Raw genomic sequence first — 20,637 nt, 5'->3', positions numbered from 1 at the left:
CTCGTAAGAACACTAAAAGAAAACAAAAACAAGCGGCAGAGCGAAACCACAGTGCATCAGAAAAAGATGTTGGAATTAGACTAGACGGGCCAGACACCTGCGTCTGCCACTCTGGACCGCTACCAGACTTCCTATTATAAGCCGGGACTTGGCAGAGGGCACTTCCTGTATACTCCCAAATCAGGGCAGAAATTCAGAGGCTGGTTATAGCCACATGCAAGACCCACAACACAGACACAAGCAGGTCACTTGTAGCAGGTCACTTGTAAGTTACATAGTATGTTGATTATGGATTATCTGGCAGACAATAGTCAGAAACTTTGCCCACTCTTCCAGACAGAATATCTGCTTTCTTTGCCAGGAAAGATGTTGCACTTTAGGCAGTACTACTTATCTACAATTCTTAGGCCTACCCAACACCTGGGTCTACATTTCTCAATAGAAGATAGAGACCACCTCCAACCACTGTAGAAGTGCCATTTAAATACAATACAATGACTTAAAATACAATTTGTCATTAAAACAAGTTAAGGGTAGCTTACTTTAAAGTCACTGGCGATGATTGTATCAAAAACAAATGAAGGAGGAAAAAAAAAAGTCCCAAGAGAATACTTTTTCGGTTGAAGGAAAATTCTTTATTGTTATTTAAAAGACACCACGTTGCAGCATTTTGGATCTCTCATGACTCTGACGGTTCTTTGGGCGTACAGGGCTGGATTCAACAGCACCCTTTGATCAGTGTGGTTTACTCCCTCCTGGCTTCACTGCGAAGTGATGTTTGTGTATGTGAAACAAAATGACAGATAACATGCAGAGTCCCTTGACCACAATGGTCTTTAAAGTTGAAAAGATAGTGCACGAACGCACGTTTTGCGGTGTAGAATTTGGTCTCGTGAAGGGGGGGGGGCTCTCTCTTGCTTCCACGGTGGCAAACAGGAAGCCAAATAAATAAACAGTCTCACTTCCTTTGTGTACCTCCCCACACAGAACGGGCGCATATGGACACACACAGGTCAGTATTATCGTATTTTAAACACACCTGTGGATGCATGTGTGTCGTGTGTGTCCGTGTATATAGATTGGTTGTGTGTTAGTGTGTGTTTTACTTTGTATTCTCATGCACAGTAAAAAAAATGGAGTGTTAATTTGACTTAAATTAAACAAAGAGTTAAACCAACACTCCTGATTTATTGTGTTCACATATAAAGTATTCATAATAAAATACGGTCAGATTGCACTTTAAGAACAATGATTCGATTCTGTACAATAGTTGTCCAAAAAAAATATTGGTCCATTTTCAACAGCATGCCCAGTTAGACAACTTCCTGAGACATTTCCTTTAGGCTCTTAAACATGTACTGTAGCTTCACTCGTTATCCTTTCATCTCCCTCTCTTGTTTCCAGAACACAAATCAGCGTCTCTTTATCATGCAACACTTACTTCTTCAAGCTTCCCCTCATCACTCATCATTCTGGATCACATGACGCCGCTAGCTTATCCCTGCCCAGGCATACTGGACGTAGTAAACATGTCTGCTCTGCTTGACCAGAGAGAGGCCTTTGACTGCAGCAACCTCACTGAACCATGATTATGGTTAACTCAGAGTGTGTACAAATGTGCATGTCCATTCGGTTACATTTGTACACACACTCTCGAGTACAAATGCAAACCAACCTTTGTATTCGACGGTGACACCGTAGTCAATGACAGGAGCCGTTACAGTACACCTGTGTGAATGGAAACGTCAATCTGTATGTGTGTGGGGTGTTCAACACTTGTGCTTTACTCAATGTAAAATCCTCGGTCTTAATATATAGGTGTTGTAAGTGACATTCTTTTGGTTAAAATAATTGTTAGCTCTATGTTCCCAATAGTAATCATCGCTAAAACTACACTAGTGTCTAAACTGAAATGAACACTATGCGTAATGATGACTGTTTTAACCAAAACATATCAATTACAGCACCTTTAACTCTGAGAGTGTACAAACGTATCGAAATGAACCTGTAAGGGTCCATTTGTACATTCTCAGACTGGATAAAGTAACACCGAGTACTTTACTGTGTTGAGATCACAAAACCAAAATATACACAATAAACGTACATGCTGACATATCGTATAATAACAGTCTTAAAGCCAACGTGTGTTTTTTTTTAAATACAAAAAATGTGTTTATGGAAGATTTTCTTGGTGAATGTTCACAGTATCAATGTGGTGGTCCTGCCGGCACGCTTGACACTCACACACATTATACAGTCTCTAGCCTCCACCCCTGCTTGCTTTGAGAAGCACGTAGCTCTCTGGTACCCACGCACACGTGCACACAGACACACGCGCACGCACACATGCACACTTAGTACCTTAATAAGAGGAACCGCAACACACCTTCATCAGTCATCATCCTCAGAATTTGCTCCATTATTGCTTGCGAGTACGCATGTTCTTCTACTAGTGTGTCTAAACGTGAGGGAAATGCGTCCATCATCCCTTTTTGTCTCCAAAGGGAAGCAGTCCTGACTTGCAGCCCAGATAAAATAAAACAACTTCTGCGACTATGATTCCCTCCTAAAGATGTTCTTCTGCTTCACAGGCAACATAAACTATCAACCACTGTACTGTAGTATGCAGAAACATGTTATAAGGCAGCAGAAGATGAACATATGGACAATTAGCTTCACTTTTTCGGATGAACATATTTCTATATATATATACACACACTGAGAAAAATATATTTATATATATATCAAAGACTAGCCCCTCAATGGCCTGGGGGATTATTCAATAAATAAGAAACCTTAAGTGGCGAGAGTCTGTCTGGGTATCACTCCAGTACCTCTCCTTCAAAGTCCTGTCTTTTTTTTGAGGGTCCGTAACCCGTCCCATGTCCTCGCTCATATCCACAGTCCCGGGAAGTTTAAACGTTAGAGACGGCGCTGCTAGTGTCCCGTGCCTGGCGGATGCCGTACAGCCACTTGATGACACGGGCGTTCCTCTCGATGACAGAGATGCCGTAGGGCACCCGTTCGTTGGCCCTTGGGAGCGCGTCCTCGTCATCCTCGTCCCCGTCCTCCCTGACCCGGTCCCCTGCTCCATCCCCGCACTCGGAGCTGGGCGTGCTGACGCTGCGCAGCTTGGAGACAGAGACAATGTCCGAGTTGGCCCTGGTGAAGCGCTCCACGCCGCCCATGCCTTCCACCTCGCCGGGGTCCAGGCCGCAGTAGTTGAAGAAGCGTTCGAGGTCGGCCGTGGCGCGCGAGTAGCGGTCGCTCAGGTCCGACTTGGAGCGGTGCAGCGACGGGTGCTTGCGGGAGCCCCTGGAGCTGGCGTTGGAGAGGCGGGTGAAGGCGGGAGAGGCCGGGGGAATCAGCCCCGCTCGGACTAGCATGGGGCTGGGAGGCAGGTAGGAGGGGGGCGAAGCAGGCAGGGGCTGGGGGGCAGCGTGAGGGTGAGACTGCGGCTGGGCTTGGTTCTGCTGAGTTGGAGGAGGCGAATGAGGGTTGGGCGGGGCCTGGGGCTGGGCCACCTGGGGCTGGGCCGTCTGCCGTGGCTTGACCTGCGGCTGGAGCTGAAGCCTCGGGGGCTTCCTCAGGTCAGCTTGGGGCCGCACGTCCACCCTCCGCACCGTCACCTGGTTAGGGGAGCTGTAGGGCAGCGGGACCCCGAAACGGGGCGCCCGGGCCGGGACAGGGGGCGGCCGGCGGCTGACCTCCGCTTGAGGCACCTGGAGGCTGTTGCTGTTGGTGTTGTTGAGCGGCGAGGAGGTGCAGGAGGAGGTGGACGAGGAGTTGGCCGTAGCGAGGTTCGAAGGCTTGTGGTTGTTGAGGAAGCGGGCTCCACTCTCCTGCTCGGCTGACAGGCTGCTGCCGATGCTCTTGGCCCCCGACGAAGGGGAGGAGGCCGAAGGGGAAGAAGAGGAGGAGGGCGAGGAGGGGACGGGGGACTGTGGAGACGGCGCCGGTCCGTCGCATACGTTATTGATCAGGTTGTTCAGGATCTCCAGGTTGAGAGCCGGTCCTCTCCTCCCACCTCCCAGCCCCTCTCTGCCTCCGTCCCCGTTCTCTGTGTCTCCGGGCCGCCGGGGCACCTTGCGTGCCGGCGGTGTGCTGATTCGACACTGTAGCATCATCCCCGGCGACAGCAGGGGCTTGCGGATGATGGGCGGCTTGACGGGGGCCTGCCGGGTGAGCGCTACCTGCTGGCTCTTCACGTACTTGGCCTTGTCCGCCTCCAGGCGCTCCACGGCACTGAGCTTGCGGGAGCAGGGCTCTGCCATGGACCTACGGAAGTATTCCGGGCCCTTGTTCAGGATGCGGAAGGGCATGGCGTAGGCGAAGTGGACACCGCCGGGCAGCCGGCCGTCCGAGGGCCGCAAAGTCTCCACCGGCATTATGGGTGCAGGAAGGTGTCTGGGGAGAGGAGAGAGAGAGAAAGAGAAAAGAGTTAGTCAAAACAGTCAGCCGGTTGTCTCCTTGGAGTTATATGGACGGGTTTCTGGTCCACGTTACACTGATAAGAACTAGATGTGTGCGCAGGTCGGTACCAAAATTAGCCAATGAAACCAGCACTCCCCAAAACAACAGGTTTGGGGATTGGACGGAATTGATTACATGATACAGTCACCTGTGCATTTAGTCTCAATGTTTGTAAACAAGAAACCCGTCTATACAAAACATAATACTGCCTCATAGAAGAGGAGAGGAAAGAAGAGTGAAATAGAGCACTATTGTTGTATCCATAACCATTAATTTTTATATTTTGACTGTCCTGTGACGCACAGTGACAATTATCTAGCAGGAAAAAGTTGGACTCTGCGCGACTCAGAGGAGCATAAACAAGAGGAGCAAATGTGTTCTGGTTGTCAACATCTAAAAACATGAGATGCAGGATGAGCATGTGAGCAGCACAGACAAGAAAGGAAGAAGGCGGATAAGAAACAGTAGCAGACTGAAGGACCAACAGAGAGAGAGAGAGGTGGGGGCTGTAATGGACAACCAATGTCCTTACTAAGCTTAAGAAATAGATCTTTTGTATTCTCTCTTCCCCCTCTCCCCCCTTGCCTCTCTCCCTTGGTCCCAGAGCTCCTTTAACTTCCTTACCGGTTAGTCCACTGCTCTTCACTCCTCTTCTTTTTCTCCCAGTCTCTTCCTTTATCCTCTTTCTCTTCCCAGTCCGGCTCAGTGAAAGGGTGCTCGTGGGAAGGGGTCGGTCAGGGTCAAATTCCACACCAGGCCCGGCTGGGCCTCCTCTATTAGCTCGGTGGTGACCCCCAGGCAAAGAGGTTATATCCCTGTGTGGGTCAGTGGTCAACACAGAGAGACCAGAACACAGATCTGGTCGACTGATACGGATTGACCGGTCAGATAGTCACTGAGCCCTCCAGTCCAGCAGGCTGGGCGATGATAACATCCAGAGAGAAAGTGCCTCTCTGTCCCTTTATTATGCCTGGTCCCCCGTCTGTCTGTCGGTCACGTCTCCTACGCAGAACACCGGCAGGCAGCTCCTCCTGAAGAGGGTTCAACAAAGAGATGGAAAAGTCCAAGTCAGTTACACACGAAGAGCTGACACAAATAGTTCCATCCTGATGTTATCTCCCTCTCTCCGTCTGCGTTTGTACGTCTCTCGACTCCCACTTTGCGAAAAGCATGCACACTCACACGCATACACACACAACACACACGCGCCCACACAGACTCTGTGTCAAACAGACGGGACTTCTCTTCTACAGTGAAGTGGAGCAGACAGGACAGGGGTTTAATACTGTGTTTGACTCCACCCGCACCGCGGGCAACCAATCGCGTGCCTCGCAGCGGGCTAGGGGGAGGGCCGGTGGGCAGGAGCCACATAGCCATTGGCTCACTGCAGAGGGATGCAGACCAATGGCGCCCCTCCCCCCACCGACAACAAAACACCGGGACTGGGGATTTTCATTCAAATGAAATTCTTTGAAAGGGAGAAAGGGAAGGGGGTAACGGAGAGAAAGAGAGAAAGGAGAGGGGGGTGTTGAAATAGAGGAGGGGTAATGGGTGAAACAGCTGCAATGTCTTACATTGACTTGCATCAAGCTCAGTGGGGTCTTAAGAAAACATTGTGACGACATTTTCTTAAAACCTGCAATACAACGTTGGGCAACAGAAGGTGGGACAAAGTGTGGGCAGAGTTGACAATAGAGGATCACTGTCCTAGAATAAAACCTTGTTCAAACCTCACATTTCCATGTTAGGCTCTTAGCCTAGGCTGACTAAACCAGTGGGTGAAAAATCACACAATTCTTTATTTATTCATAAATGTTTCCACTGTAAATGTTTGCCTGTTTTACTTGGTGAATAATAACCCTAGTATACACAGTACAATTAGAATTAGGTCCATTTGTCACTCAGAGTTAAATTAATGCTATACATTTTAGTACACAGACAACTATTGAACCTTGGTACACGTAGTACACACAGAATGACATTAGCACTGTTTACTTAGCTATTTACCAAAACCTTCTTTATGAAACCTACACAGCAGAATTACTGTAGGAGTGTGGTGTACGTTTTCAGAGTTGAATTAGATGAAATCACAGCAATTATTGCTGGTTTTAAACCTCACTGTGATCAATAAAACAACAAAATGCACAACTTGGATTTTTGGGCTCCCAGTTGTTGAGAAGATGAGACCATATATCACACTGTGTAGAGAGATATTAGAACGCAATACCCCCAGCCCCCCACAGAGAGAGACAATAGAGGTAGAGAATAGAATTTCTCTCAACACACACACACACACACACACACACACACACACACACACACACACACACACACACACACACACACACACACACACACACACACACACACACACACACACACACACACACACACACACACACACACACACACACACACACACACACACACACAGCATCGTTTAATTTCCAGTGAATTGAGAACTCTGTTCAGACTTGCCCTCTCTCCCTCTCCAAGCCTTCTTTTCCTCTCTTCATCCTTGCCTTCAAAGGAGTTGAAAAACAATAATCACCCCCCCCCCCAAAACCAGTGTTCAGCACTCTTAATTCTCTTTTCTCCCCTCCTTCCGTTTACACCTTCACACACTAAGTTACATCACACACAGTTAGGTCTCTCCCTCTCTCTCTCCCTCTCATACCATCATCATCACCATATCCATCCGCACATTTTTAATCAGTCTTTTTACAGTCTTCTTCATTCCCTCTCAGCATGTGACCCTGTTTCCCCCCATCATTTCTCCCTCTCTTCTTCTCTTGCTCACTTGTTCCAATCCTGTAAAACTTGTATAAAGATACAAACACACACACACACACACACACACACACACTTGCTTTCACTTTGACAATGTGATATACACAAGCTTATATATCAACCAGATTTACTAGACACACAAAAAAACTAAACAAAACATTGCACACAGACAAGCAGTGTATCAAGCCCCAGTGTTGCCAAACTAGAAACAAGACCTCCAAGGAATATATTATGTGGGGCATAACGCAGATTACACAAAAACACCATTATAAAGCGTGGTGTGAATGCAGAGGAAACGCCTAGAAGCGTGAATGGAAAAACTCAGGAGATATCAAGTATAGATTGGAAAGATTGGATACTGTCAGGTTGGGCTGTTGTTTACAGGAAGGCAGAATGTCACCACTATTTCACACAGACTGGGATTTAGAAGAAGTGATGACATTATTGCTGGATTGAATGGTTGCACTATGACAGTGTGGGGCCAGGTTGACTCATCAAGCATGCAAAGGCAAGAGTTCATGCATGCACTCTATCGTCGTTGTCGGGTGGAAACCTTGTATGTTCAAAACATTCCTTTTCTGTCATTATATCAACATATTCATTATATGAAAATAGCCAATCTACAAGCACACAATGCCTCGCATCGCGAGGCGTTGTGTGTGCTTGTAGATCTGCTATTTTCACTACTTGTTTTATGCAACACTTTTGTATGATGAATTAGGGCTATAATTTACCCAAAAAACATACACATTTGAAACTTGGAGATACAAGGTTTCTGCCCGACAGTCATATGTATTATGTACACAGAGAGACACACACAAACCTGAATGCTTGAGCTTTAAATAGATAACACACAAACTTGGGACTATATGCATGCATGCATGTGTCACTGGAGTTTATTATTAACAGGGCTTTTATTTTAAACCTACGCATATACACATCACAGAACACACACAGTATATTAACTGGTGTCAACTGATATCCATTGCTCACTAGGGTTTCTTGTATCAAGCCCGATACTCTACTTGTTCTCCGTACTTGGAAAATGTCCCGATACTCTGACCTGATACCAAAACATTCGAAGAGAAAGGGGGTAAAATAAGTGGTTATTCAACTAAACCAAAAAGTACTCATATCGGTACTTGGTATTGTTGAGTACTCAAAATTAAGTACTCGGAAAAACATGGTATAGGACCTTCCCTGTTGCTCACTCATGAATATCGTCGCTGTTGGGTGTACATCCCAAACTGTTATTTTCAGGAAATGGAAATGTAGTTTAATTTTGTCACAAACAAGTTCTTGTTAATACTTTTACACTTCTACTCCAGCTATCAAAGGAACGGTTTGTACTCCTTGGATACATGAGAGGTCTGCCACGGCTGCCAGTGTACAAAGTCATAACACCACAGAGAAGACCAGAGCTGAAGAAAGACCACAAGCTGACCACTGGGACTCAAGATATCCCCAGGCTGTGATGTCATACAGTGGACTGCTGCTGAAAATAACACAATAGACAGCTTTGAGCCTGTAGCCGCATGCTCTCCGACTTACTGAAGGGTCAAAATTATAGCTATTAGCATCCAGAGTTTGGATAATAGAACATAGTTGTTTCTTTTCATATCCCACCATTAAATATAAATATCATCTGTGGAACTTGACACCGAAGTCCACATTTTATTTGTAGTTCTGTGCTCACAATTTGTGTTCTAAGAGCCTGTTGTTAGGAGGACACTGGAGTGGACCGGGTTGAAACGGGCCCCGTCACGTGGTTGGAGCATGATAGCTTGACCAGACACAGGGTTGACTGCTGCCCAGAGGAAACGCCAGTCATAGAAACCTCAAACACCTCATGTGCCTTGTCATTATCCATGTCCAGGCTGAGACTATTTCAGACCCATCGTGGAAATAGGGCCAATTCTTAAAATATTATCGGATTCCAATTGAGCTGCCTGAAAAATGGCTTAGACTAGTCTAATGTCAAAGATCAATTTCTTGAGATACATCCTCATTTTAGTGAGTTTCTTTGATTATTTTAGACCCCATTTGACTCAAATAAAAATAAATTTCTCAAAATATGTCCACGTTTTTTCTGAGTTGGTTGAGACAAACACATTCAGGCAATTATGCACTGCAGGGATACTGGTAAGAAATGGGCATTGCCCGGCCTCCACCCCCAGAACAGAACTCATAAGCTCATTTAACGGTTCCAGCGCTGTTAACGTACAGCAACCCTCTGTCACACCTCCACACATAATAACTATACTGGCTCCAATCACACAGACACAAAGCAAGTCTATTGTTAAGGTAATAATGGGTAATCTCTCCTGTTCACCATAACAAAACAGGGTTACACACACAGACACACACACAAAATACATCTCTGCCGATAGTTCTAATCCTATGATCCACTCTTTATTTCCTGTCTTTGTTACTTTGTTGAACCCAACTGTCCAGCCATGGATCCCATAAGGGGATGCTGAATGGAGAGGGAGAGAGGGAGAGAGGGAGGGGTAAAGGAAGATGTGAGAAGAGGCAGACAGAACTTAGAAAAGCAGTGGGGTGGACAAAACATTGTCAATAAAAAAGGTAAACCCAATTCAGACTACATTTTAGAATCACAAACCCCATCTAGAAACAGCGCTATCACCATGTCAAAAGATAGGATAGATAATTTACAGTTACAAGTGGTTCTCTCTCAAACATGTTAACGTTCTCAAAGTGGGGTCCAGGGGTTAACCCCCAAATTGATATCTGTTTATTTTAAAAGAGTTTGCACCAGGGAGACAACCCCCATGAGAGAAGATTCATCAACACTTATAAATACATTTGAAAATAGACAATAGGTGTCACAATGTGCTATAGCATAGATCAGCTATAGCTGGAAATTAGGGCTGGCCGGGATGCGATTAAAAATGTTAATCTAATTAATTACAGGCTCAGTGATTAATTAATCGCATTTTAATCGCACATCGATATTTGACATGAGATGCATTTTTTTCAAGTAAAACACATTTTGTTGTACGCGTGAATCAATGAGTGAGTTTTTTAAATTGTTTAAGCTCTCTGATCAGCTACTTCTCCCTTTGCGTTTGTTGTCTCTTCTTGGTTGGTGCATCGCTATGATCGGTATACCCGAAACTGAAGGTTATGTGGTGCAAAAACTAAGTGTGATTAAAATGCGTTAATTTTTTTAATCGTGTTAATTTTCTGTAATTAATTAATCGCAATTAATCAGTTAAAGTCCCAGCCTTATAAAGCTTGTTATAAACAGTTTATTTTTTTCTGGCGACACCCTGAAACCCCTGGACCCCAGAAACCCCCTGGACCCCACTTTGAGAACCAGTGATTGACAAATGAATGGCTTAATTAACATAATGACGATACAACATTGAGAAGAGAGGATGTAATGAGGACCATTTACATACTGTATTGAGAAGAGCACTCTGAATGCAAACACGGCCATCTACAGATACTGTACAGTAGTCCTAATCCTGTTGCACTATCTATTGTCAGTCAATGTCAGCCTGTCCAAGTCTATAGCATTCAGAAAGCATCTCTAGGACTGCTGCAAACGATGTGCAAACGACTGTGATACCCCAGTGAGCTATGAATATAGAGTGGACACTGGACAGTAGAGTGACCTGACAATCGTGTGCATGTCTGTGCATGTTTTCCTGACATAGGCCACATTTGGGGACAAGTGTTCCCATTTAGATTTGACTAAAGCTGAAGAGTAAGGCGATGTGGATGTAATGTAACATAAATGCAACATCCCCAACAGTTTGCGAAACCAATGGGTGTGCATGTGTGTGTAAGGGATAGGAATAACTTCCTACTGGAAACCAAAACAGCCCTGAGCCAGCTACTGGCCCATCTACTCTTCTTGTTTTCCTAACCGTACACCAGGCTGCCAGTCTGTCTCACTGTCATTTTCTTTCAGTCTGTCGGCCCATGTCTGTCAGTCATTCTGTCTAGTTAAGGGTAATATAGCCTGTGTCTCTGATGGGATCAAAATAAATAAATAAAAAGGCCAACGAGAGGCACAGAGAGCTGTGGAATTACCGTTGCTCTTCTAGCATGGAAACTGTGGCGGTTAGATTAGCATGAAACTATGGTAACCATGGTATTATTATGAAACGACGCGGCTCTCTCCGTCTCCAACCACCTTATTAGCACATAATGATATAGCTCATGATCTCTAGAGAGAGCGAGGAAGGGAGAGATATAATAGAAAAGGAGAGAGAGAGAGAGAGTGGCATTGTGGTGCGAGAGCAAGTGCTTGTGCGTGTCTGTGACACATAATGCGTGAAAATGCTAGAAAATCAATAAGGTACCGGTATATATCTGGCCGATATGTCAGCCATTGTTTGATGCATGATCAGCATGCCAATTTTTAACCACTCTAAACCTTGCATAGCTATCTTGGGAATGCCTTTCAAAAGTCTTCACAAAACCTTAATCAAATCAAAGTTTTTCAAATTGATTAAAATTTGCACTTTGACCAAAAATACTGGTCAAAACATCAGTAGTCAGTTACTTGTGCAGGACTATCCAAAATCGGGATCAGAACCCAAAATCTGGTATTGGTCGGGCTCAGGGTAATAACAGCTGAATTGACTGACCACTAGGGCTGTCTTCGACACAGGATTTATGAAGTCGATTCGAGTCGCGGGGGTTAATCCGACGCGTCGACGAATCGTTTTATAGTCTACTTTGTGTAAAAAAAAAAGTAAAAAAAAGTGTTGCTTTAAACCACGTCAACATAATAGAATAATACATTAAGAGATGAATTGAATACACAGTGTTTTCGGTGATATCGGTGCGCGAGCACAAATGTTATCTGCATAGCAGTGTACAACCATAGAGTTATAACACACCGTTAAAACAAATAAAACATCTCCGCTGTTTCAACTCTGCCCCGTCTCTCTGCACTGTCTGCAGCGTGCAGTAGAGATGAGACATTCGCGAACGATTCCGCTCTCTTGAACGGCTCTTTTAAATGAACGATGGGATCCAGTCCGCAGTCGCGGGACACAGAGCACTGACAGAGTAATGAGTCAGTGTCGAGAACGGATTCAATTCAGAAACTGATCATAAAAAGGTGGAGGCACAGCTCCCGCTTGAGCCAGGAGTGTGGACATGTCATGGACGCAAACACAGCGAAACACAATCATTCATCATGGATTACAACACTGGAACAATTCAGAAGCACTTTAATTAGAAAATGTAACTTGTAGCCTACACTTGTGTATGTTAATTTGACTTCAGAAGATTGTTTACTACTTCGTGGAGTTTGTGCTGTGGCAGGTTATTTAATATGGGATTTTGACAGCGTGCTTCCTCCTCTTAACGGAACACTGTCCCGGCTCTGAATGTTTTAACGAAGCGGCGGTTCTGAACCGTTCTGGCCGTTCCGTCTCACTTTCAACCCGACGCTGGTGCGAGACAATAAATAACTGTTCGCCAATTGCTACTTCTCATTGGAAGTACATGACACCACACCAGTCCAGCAGTGCACCGCAGTACTGGCAGTAGTAGGCTATAACTGGTGATATAAAAAAATATATATTTTCGCTTCGACTCAAACAATTGGCGTCGATTCCCGGGGCTTAAAACGACGCGTCGATTCGTCGATTTTTAGAAGACACCCCTACTGACCACTAAAGACACATACGTTTGCATGTAAAACGGGTTTCCATGTTTATGTACATAGCACGTGCTGTGCTACATTTCCTCCAGGCCCGGGAAGCATGTGGACAGAGCTTGGGAGAGGGTGGGGGGTGGGGGGCCGTACTACCACAGCTGACTGTGTGTGTGGTGAGTCAGGCAGTCAGTTAGCCGGCCCTAATTACAGGGGAAAGGCTATGACTTGCTTGCTCCAGTAATATCTATCGCATAGTTACTGAGCGACAGAATGGTACAAACAGCAACACGTGAGGTGAATGGGGAAAATCATCTGTGTGTGAGTATGTGAGGTGGTTTAGGGTCGAGAGAGATAAAGAGAGAGAGAACACAGCACATGAGACAGTAAAGGAGATAAGCAGAAGAGAGAGAGGCAACAGGGGAAAAATAAACAAAACTCATTTTCAAAAGAAAATTATAATCCACAGAAAGAATCAGATCTGAGGCTACAAACAGTGAGTGGAGTAGAAAATGAGCGAGTGTGTGTGTGTGTGTGTGTGTGTGTGTGTGTGTGTGTGTGAGATAGGGGTGAGTGATATCACAATATTTTTCCAAGCTGTATCACGATACACGATTTTATCAAGATTCTTTTTCACGTTGGTTTTTATGGTTATTTTTCAAGTTACTTGACAAAAACAAGACTCTCTGGGTTCCTTTTGGGAGGTCTAAATTGAACTTTACAAGTATGTAACTCTGACAGTATACAAATGAAACCAAATGGACCCGTTCATTTGTATACTGTCAGAGTAAAGTGGAGACCTTGACATTTTAAAGTTTGAGAACTACTGATTTAGACCAAAATGCAGGTTTATATTGAATTCTGCAATGAATCTCTGTATTAACGATTAAACAGGATTTTTTTTACAAGGCTCCATCAATTGTATCACAATATATACGATACCTCTGAAAAGCATATCGTGGAGACATTGTATCGTCTCAACGATAATTATCACCATATCGCCCACCCCTAGTGTGAGAGTGTGTGTGTGAGAGAGATAGACACACACAGTGATATTAGTGGCCAGTGGCCTTGGTATGCTAACTGATACAGGAGACGATACAGGGACGCCTCCTACTCCCTAACTAACCTTCAACAATGAAAAACATCTTCCAACTTCCATCTCTACAAAAACCCATTTCCAATCATTATTTTGTGCTTTAACTATTGAAAAATAGCAGATATACAAGCTCACAGCATAGATCTGCTATTTTTGAAAAATCAGGAAAATTAGAATTTTGACCCGAGTCTATAATTGAGTTACAAACGTTCGCTTTGAAAATACATATATTCAAAGATTTGCACACATTTTCACGAATTATTCAAAAATAGCAGATCTACAAGCTCGCAGTGCGGCACTCGGTGCCGCGCTGTGAGCTTGTATATCTGCTATTTTTCACTGGTTAAAGCATTCAATAATTCTAGGCCTACATGGGTTAATGCCTTGACGGAGGTTTCTTTATTTTATTGCAAAACACTTACTGATCATCAACGTCATCTTCTACGTACAGATCATCAAATTCAATGTCCTCAGGCAAAAAGGTGTGTCATGCACACACACGCACATGAAAATAAATCTGTCCAAATCCAGGAAGGCACAATGTTGAGCAAGAGGTGAGATCACTGTGGAAAGTCAGAGTATTACAAAAATACCAATGCTCTTTTTAAAGGAAAAATCACTTCAGTGCCCAGCACTCAGTAAAATCCTCAGTGTTAATTTCACTCTTAAATGGTAACCGAACCGAAGGACCCATAAGGGTTTTACAATGTAGAGAGGAGGGGGGGTGGAGGTGAAGGTTAAGGTCAGCGGAAGTTTCTCAGGTTCACCATGGTGTGTGTGTGGGGGGGTTTCACCACAGGAAACGTGTGACACAGCCAGCCAAACAAACAAACACACTCAGCTGGTGTCTTTGCCCGACTGTGTGTGTATGTGTGTGTGAGTGTTGCTGGCTCACAGGGTTTTACAGTGCCCTCACCTTGTGTGGGTATGTTTTGGTCTATTTTGGGTCCCAGACTCCTACGCGTTTCGCTCACGACACATTGCTCACCACCAACGCTGGCAACAGCCTGCCTTTGAGAGGCTTCACACAATGGCTACAGCGCACAGCCACGTTATTAAATGTTCTATAGAACCACAGCTCAGAACAAAGAACCACAGTCCACAATCTATCCATCACTGAGGTTATGTGCTAGACATTTCCGAGGGCAGCTGCTTAGTCACAACCTAAAATGATATCAGATGCAGAAAATCATGCAAAAAGAAAGGAGCCCCAGGCGGGATTCAAACCTGTGACATTACGAAAGGGCAGCGAGAGCCCCAACCCATCGAACCCAGACGGCCATTGGGGCACATGTTTTCCCTTTCGCCATAATCGACCAAGTCTTGGGAGTTCAAAATGTTATCGAGCTTATATCTTAACAACTTTCAACCTGGCACCCCTCTTTAGGGAAAAAAACTCCACAAAGTGTGAATACGGCACTACGGCAGATCGGCTATTTTCACTGTATTCATCATACAACAAAGTAAACATTACTTGGGCTTAAGTGGATAACAGCCAGAGGAGGCTCCACCGGGGCTGATGAAGACAGAGTGGTCCAGGAGGAGAAACGCCAGATGGGGACTGCCCCATAGGTCGAACTCCCATTGGGTCGAACAGCGTCGGCAGGTTAGATAATCACCCGCGAGCGTCGGCAGGTTAGATAATCACCCGCGTCACGGTTACTGAGGTTAGGTTTAGGGTTAGGGTTAGAGTTGGACATAGTTTTACTGAGGTTAGGATTAGGGTTTGGGTTAGAGTTTGGTGGTCGATCCAAAGGGTGTTGGACCTAATGACATGTTACCACGCCAGATAACATCATTTAGATAGGACTCAAACTGGCCCGACGGCACAGGGTCAACAGAGTTGTTCTTGGCCAGTTTCACTCACTGGGTAGTAATAACTTCTCATGACCAGGCCGAAATTGTGACTGTGACGCGTGAAGGAAGTGTCTACTGTCTAAGCTACGATGTTATGCAACTGTTATTTCTAAAAACGCGCGCACACATACACACACACGCGCGCTCTCTCTCTAGTCTACAGGAGTTAGTCAACTGTAAATTCAACTGTTGGAGGAGAATAAGCAGACAGTTGTTTCAGCATCAGGCCTGTTTTTGTCTGCCCATCCCCCCATATCTACCGCTCCTCCCCGTCTCTCGTTCCCTTTCCTGTCTCTCTCCATCACTCTTCATCCCCATAACCCCCTTGTCTACCTCCATCCCATCACTGTCTGGGTCTGCGGCCTCGGGGAAACAAACTCTCCCACAGACAAATGCACATTTACACCCATTGGGGCGTCCAGCGAGTGCATAAGTCAGACTGAATGTGTGTTTGTGTCTGCGCACACACACAATAGTGTTCTGCAAGTGTGCATGCTAGAAAGAAAAGAGTATGTGAGTGTGTGCATCTATATATGATTTAAGAGACGATATGTGCGTGTCTGTGTGTGAGTATGTCAGTTCAATACAATTCCTTTATCACAGCTGCAGCAAAATATTGTTTTTGCCTTTTGTGCCTATATTCCCGAGTGTGTCTGCATACTGTATGTTCAATTTGTGTATTTGTGTGTGTTTGCGTGTGTGTGACAGGGAGTTGAGCGAGTAGGTAATCAGTAGAAGGCAGGTGGTCTGGTGTCCCCACGGGAAGAAGCTTAAACCCATTTAGCTCAGACAAACACTTTCTGGCATATCATTTGTTCATATAAGCCAAACAGATAATAGAATAAAACCAGATATAAGTAGATTTAACAGCATTTCCTCAAATACAACATCTGTCTGTTGCAGGTTTGAAACCAGTGGTTCTCAACCTGTGGGTCGGGACCCCAGGGGGGTCCCCAAATTATTTTGGAGGGGTCCCCAGATGATTAACTTAATGTGAAACATTGTTTTCTCACTCAACAGTAAACAAACTAGGGATGGTCCGATCAGGTTTTTTGGAACCGATCACCGAGCACCGATCACAAAAGTTTGATCACCCGATACCGATCAATCAGCGATCCGATCAAGTTATTATTTATATATTATTTATATTTTCTAAATGTTAATGTTTTAACTTTAATTAATTCACTCATGAATTCATTTATATATTTGCCTTATAGTTATTTACCAGCATTACTATGTATTTATTATCATAGCAGTAACTAATTATTCCTTCAGCACTGTGGAAATCAATACCCCAAAATGGCCTCAAGTGGGCATACTGAACGGCTGGTTGATCGGATGCACCGATCGGATCGGATAATTTACCTTTTGATCTAAACCACCGATTATCGCCGATCACACTTTGATCGGCCCGATCCGATCCATTGCCGATTGATCGGTAACATCTCTAAAACAAACCAACAAAGTTTAAGTGATCGAGGGTATTCGACTATTCGCAGTCCGCACATTGAGTGATAATTTAAGGACTTTCTAATACCTCTAAAGTGACTAATTGAACATTGGCCAAATTGTCAAATATTAGAGGCAGAAATTGTGAAAATAGCCGATCTGCTATTTTCACAATAGAACCGTGTTATACAAAATGTTATGCCTCCGCTCTTAGTGCTCGTAGGGTGGGGCGGTCCCCAGTTAAAATGTGATTATTTTGGGGGTCACCGCCTGAAAAGGTTGAGAACCACCGTTTTAAACAACACATTTTAATAATGTCTCCTTTGACCTATTCCTTCATCCGTCTACTTACTAAAAAGTTCCAATATTTGGTGTAAAAAAGAAAAGAAAAGGCATGTGCACCAAGCTGTGTCTTCACAGTTGACCGCCAGGCTATTATGGTGTTATTAGTGGTTATAATTGGATTTTAGAACATAATACCAACTAAGGCAACTTCGGACAGAAACGAAATCGCTATATTCAGCAAATAATCCGTTGCCATTTCCCCCTGCCAGCGAAGGCGAGCTTGTAGATCTGCTATTTTTGAAAAGTCGTGAAAATGTGTGCAAATCTTTGAATATATGTATTTTTTTAAGCGAACATTTGTAACTCAAATTTTGCTTCTGGGGGGTCCCTGGAACTCAATATTTTGAGATGGGGTTCCGTGGCCAAATACATATAATTTTGGGGGTCCTTCACATGAAACGGTTTGAGCTCCACTGACATAGAAACATTCAAGGATTTGAAATATTCAAAGATTTTCATGATTTTTCAAAAATAGCAGATCTACAAGCTCGCAGCGCGGCACTCGGTGCCGCGCTGTGAGCTTGTATATCTGCTATTTTTCAATAGTTAAAGCACAGGGGCCCCACAGAGAATCCATGTACCCAGGGCCCAGAATTTGGTGTGACGCCCCTGGCTCCTTTCTTTGCGTTAGATAAATATACGTACATCTTTGGGAGAGAACTCGGTTGTTCAAACTACTCTCAGTCACAGGGGCTCCATGGTGAAACGACTCGTTTAGCGCAGTGTTTTCTGCTGATGATGGAAATAATTCTGGTTATGGTTTTGGAGGCTGCTGAATTGTTCCTACATCCATGGCTGGAGGCCACTCGCTCTCTGGGCTCTGCTCTGCACGCCTCACTGCACTGAAGCTAACGTGTTAGGTAACACTGGCAGGTCCGTCTCTCACATACACACACACATACACATACACATACACATACACATACACACACACATACACATACCTACAGGGACATGCAGGGGCATTACATGCACATGAAGGCAAACGCCTAGAGATATACTGATGCAAAAAGACAAGACACACACAAATGCAACACACACACACACACACACACACACACACACACACACACACACAGAGATCCCTCTGCCGCAACACCAGAGATTGGGAAGGAAAATAGGAAATAGCCTAAATGAGAAAAGAATACCCTCCCGTACCAGCACATACCAAAGACACACAGACATGCAATCACGCACGCACGCGCGCACACGCGCACACACAACACACACACACACACACACACACACACACACACACAGAGAGAGAGAGCCACAGCCAACTGCAGCTCACACAGACACGCTGGTGGTGAGAGAGAGGCCGAGTCGCCTCCATGGCTAGACCACACTGCTGGCCTGAATACAAGGTCCCCAGAAACGCACATGAATAGTCACACACACACGTGCGTGTAGATGAATGCATGTATGAATCGAATGTACACACAGAACAGTCTAGTTTAAGAGTCAAATTATTAACTCCCATAACCTTTATGCTTACAGAGGGCCTCTCACAGTTCAAAGTATGTGTGTGAGGGAGGGTGTGTGTGTGAGTTTCTGTTTGTTTTAGCCAAAGGCTTGGTGCACTATGCTCCCCCACCTACACACACACACACACACACAGATACAATAACAAAATAATGCTTACAAACGCAATACATCAGATGTATGTTGATTAGTTCTCGCTGACCTTTAGCGAGCTGGCAGTGCGATAAAACCAAAACGCCGGCAGCCAGATTATAACACTTTCAAACACTCCCTCCCCGAAATGAAATCTGTTTGTTCAATTATACTTTCTCTTTTCCGAGCCACATAGCCTGCCTGCCAACCCTGCAACTTCTCAACCTCTATTACAATATGAGACAGGCAGAGAGAGAGAGAGAGAGAGAGAGAGAGAGAGAGAGAGAGTGAGAGAGAGAGAGACAAAGAGAGAGAGAGAGAGAATAGTGTTGGATTGGAGCTGCCAAATGTCATAATCAAGACCAGTATTTTTAGAATTGAAACATTCCGGCTCACACACTGGGACAAGGAAGCAGAGATACTGTAAGAGCTATGAGAGAGAGAGAGAGAGAGAGAGAGAGAGAGAGGAGGAGAGAGAAACGGAGATAGCTGGCGCTCGCAAGAAGGACACATTTTATTAGCTTTACTTGTTTATACACAGCAAGAGAGAGGGGGAAAAAAACTATTTATCACAGAAAGCTACAGTGTCTGTGGGTAGAAAATACCCTCTGAGGTATGAACAACACTTTTAGTGTAGATGAACTTTAAAACTGTGCCGACTTGTTCCCTGGCCGAGAAACAAACACACTCCCGTATAAGTACACACACAACACCCACAGTCTACACACCACAGGCCATTCACACATCTGTGCACACAGCATGGAAGATGGAACGCACGTTTTACTTACGTTTACTGATGCAAGTGCTTGTTTTAGGCAGCAGCGGAATGCTAAGTTGGCATCCCTGAATTCTGGAACAGGAGAAAACGCTCACACACCGGCAAGCCCGTGGCGTTCTGACTGACTTCTGTGCGCTGTGTTGAATCTCTTGTCACGGAGTAGCAAAGCACAAGGTGTCTGTAACGGTGACACAGCTACGAGAGCAGAGCTCGCACTGGATGCTTTCAGCTGCTATGTGTGAGAATGAACGTGCCGCTGTGAGCGCACGCACATTTATGTATCAAGAGAAATGAACACAAACCTGAGTCTCTCTCTCCCTCAGTCACCCATGCCCCTCCCACTGCTTGGTTAAGCCCCACCCCTTCAACCTACCTCTTCTCTGCAATCAGGAAGACTGTTTCTAGGCAGCAGAAGCAGGATGTTTCCCACACAGTCACCCGACTTTCCTGACACTTTCCCCCCCATGCTTTAGCTCTGTGTCATGAAGGTGTTTTCAATAGCTGACAGACAAAGAATGCAGACAATGACTGGACGATTTCTGTCAGGCTCTTAGAACAAACGGTAAAAGACATTACTTTCCCTAGAGATAC

The 20,637-nt window shown here is 44.9% G+C and overlaps 1 protein-coding gene across 2 annotated transcripts; it reads right to left on the bottom strand.

Moving 5' to 3' along the window:
* Window positions 1-632: 632 nt before the first annotated feature.
* On the bottom strand, window positions 633-20,313 carry LOC308291512 (protein FAM110A). 2 transcript variants are annotated; one of them, XM_080733541.1, is made up of 3 exons: window positions 20,057-20,313; window positions 5,098-5,504; window positions 634-4,407 (listed from the first exon to the last, which is right to left on the bottom strand). In XM_080733541.1, exon 3 carries the CDS (start codon window positions 4,386-4,388, stop codon window positions 2,916-2,918), a length of 1,473 nt encoding a protein of 490 aa, XP_080589667.1. In that variant the 5' UTR covers window positions 4,389-4,407; window positions 5,098-5,504; window positions 20,057-20,313; the 3' UTR covers window positions 634-2,915. The 2 variants fall into 2 exon arrangements, with proteins under 2 accessions (XP_080589668.1, XP_080589667.1); XM_080733542.1 differs by lacking the exon at window positions 5,098-5,504 and having other exon boundaries at window positions 633-4,407.
* Window positions 20,314-20,637: the final 324 nt, after the last annotated feature.

Source organism: Nannobrachium achirus (genome assembly GCF_963921795.1).
Source record: "Nannobrachium achirus genome assembly, chromosome: 9".
Lineage (NCBI taxonomy): Eukaryota > Metazoa > Chordata > Actinopteri > Myctophiformes > Myctophidae > Nannobrachium > Nannobrachium achirus.
The sequence above is the reverse complement of the archived record's forward strand: the minus strand, read 5'-3'. Positions and strand labels throughout refer to the sequence as shown.

Excerpts from the sequence above, each read along its gene's own strand:
- LOC308291512 (XM_080733542.1), bottom strand. The coding sequence starts at position 4,388 with ATGCCGGTGGAGACTTTGCGGCCCTCGGACGGCCGGCTGCCCGGCGGT.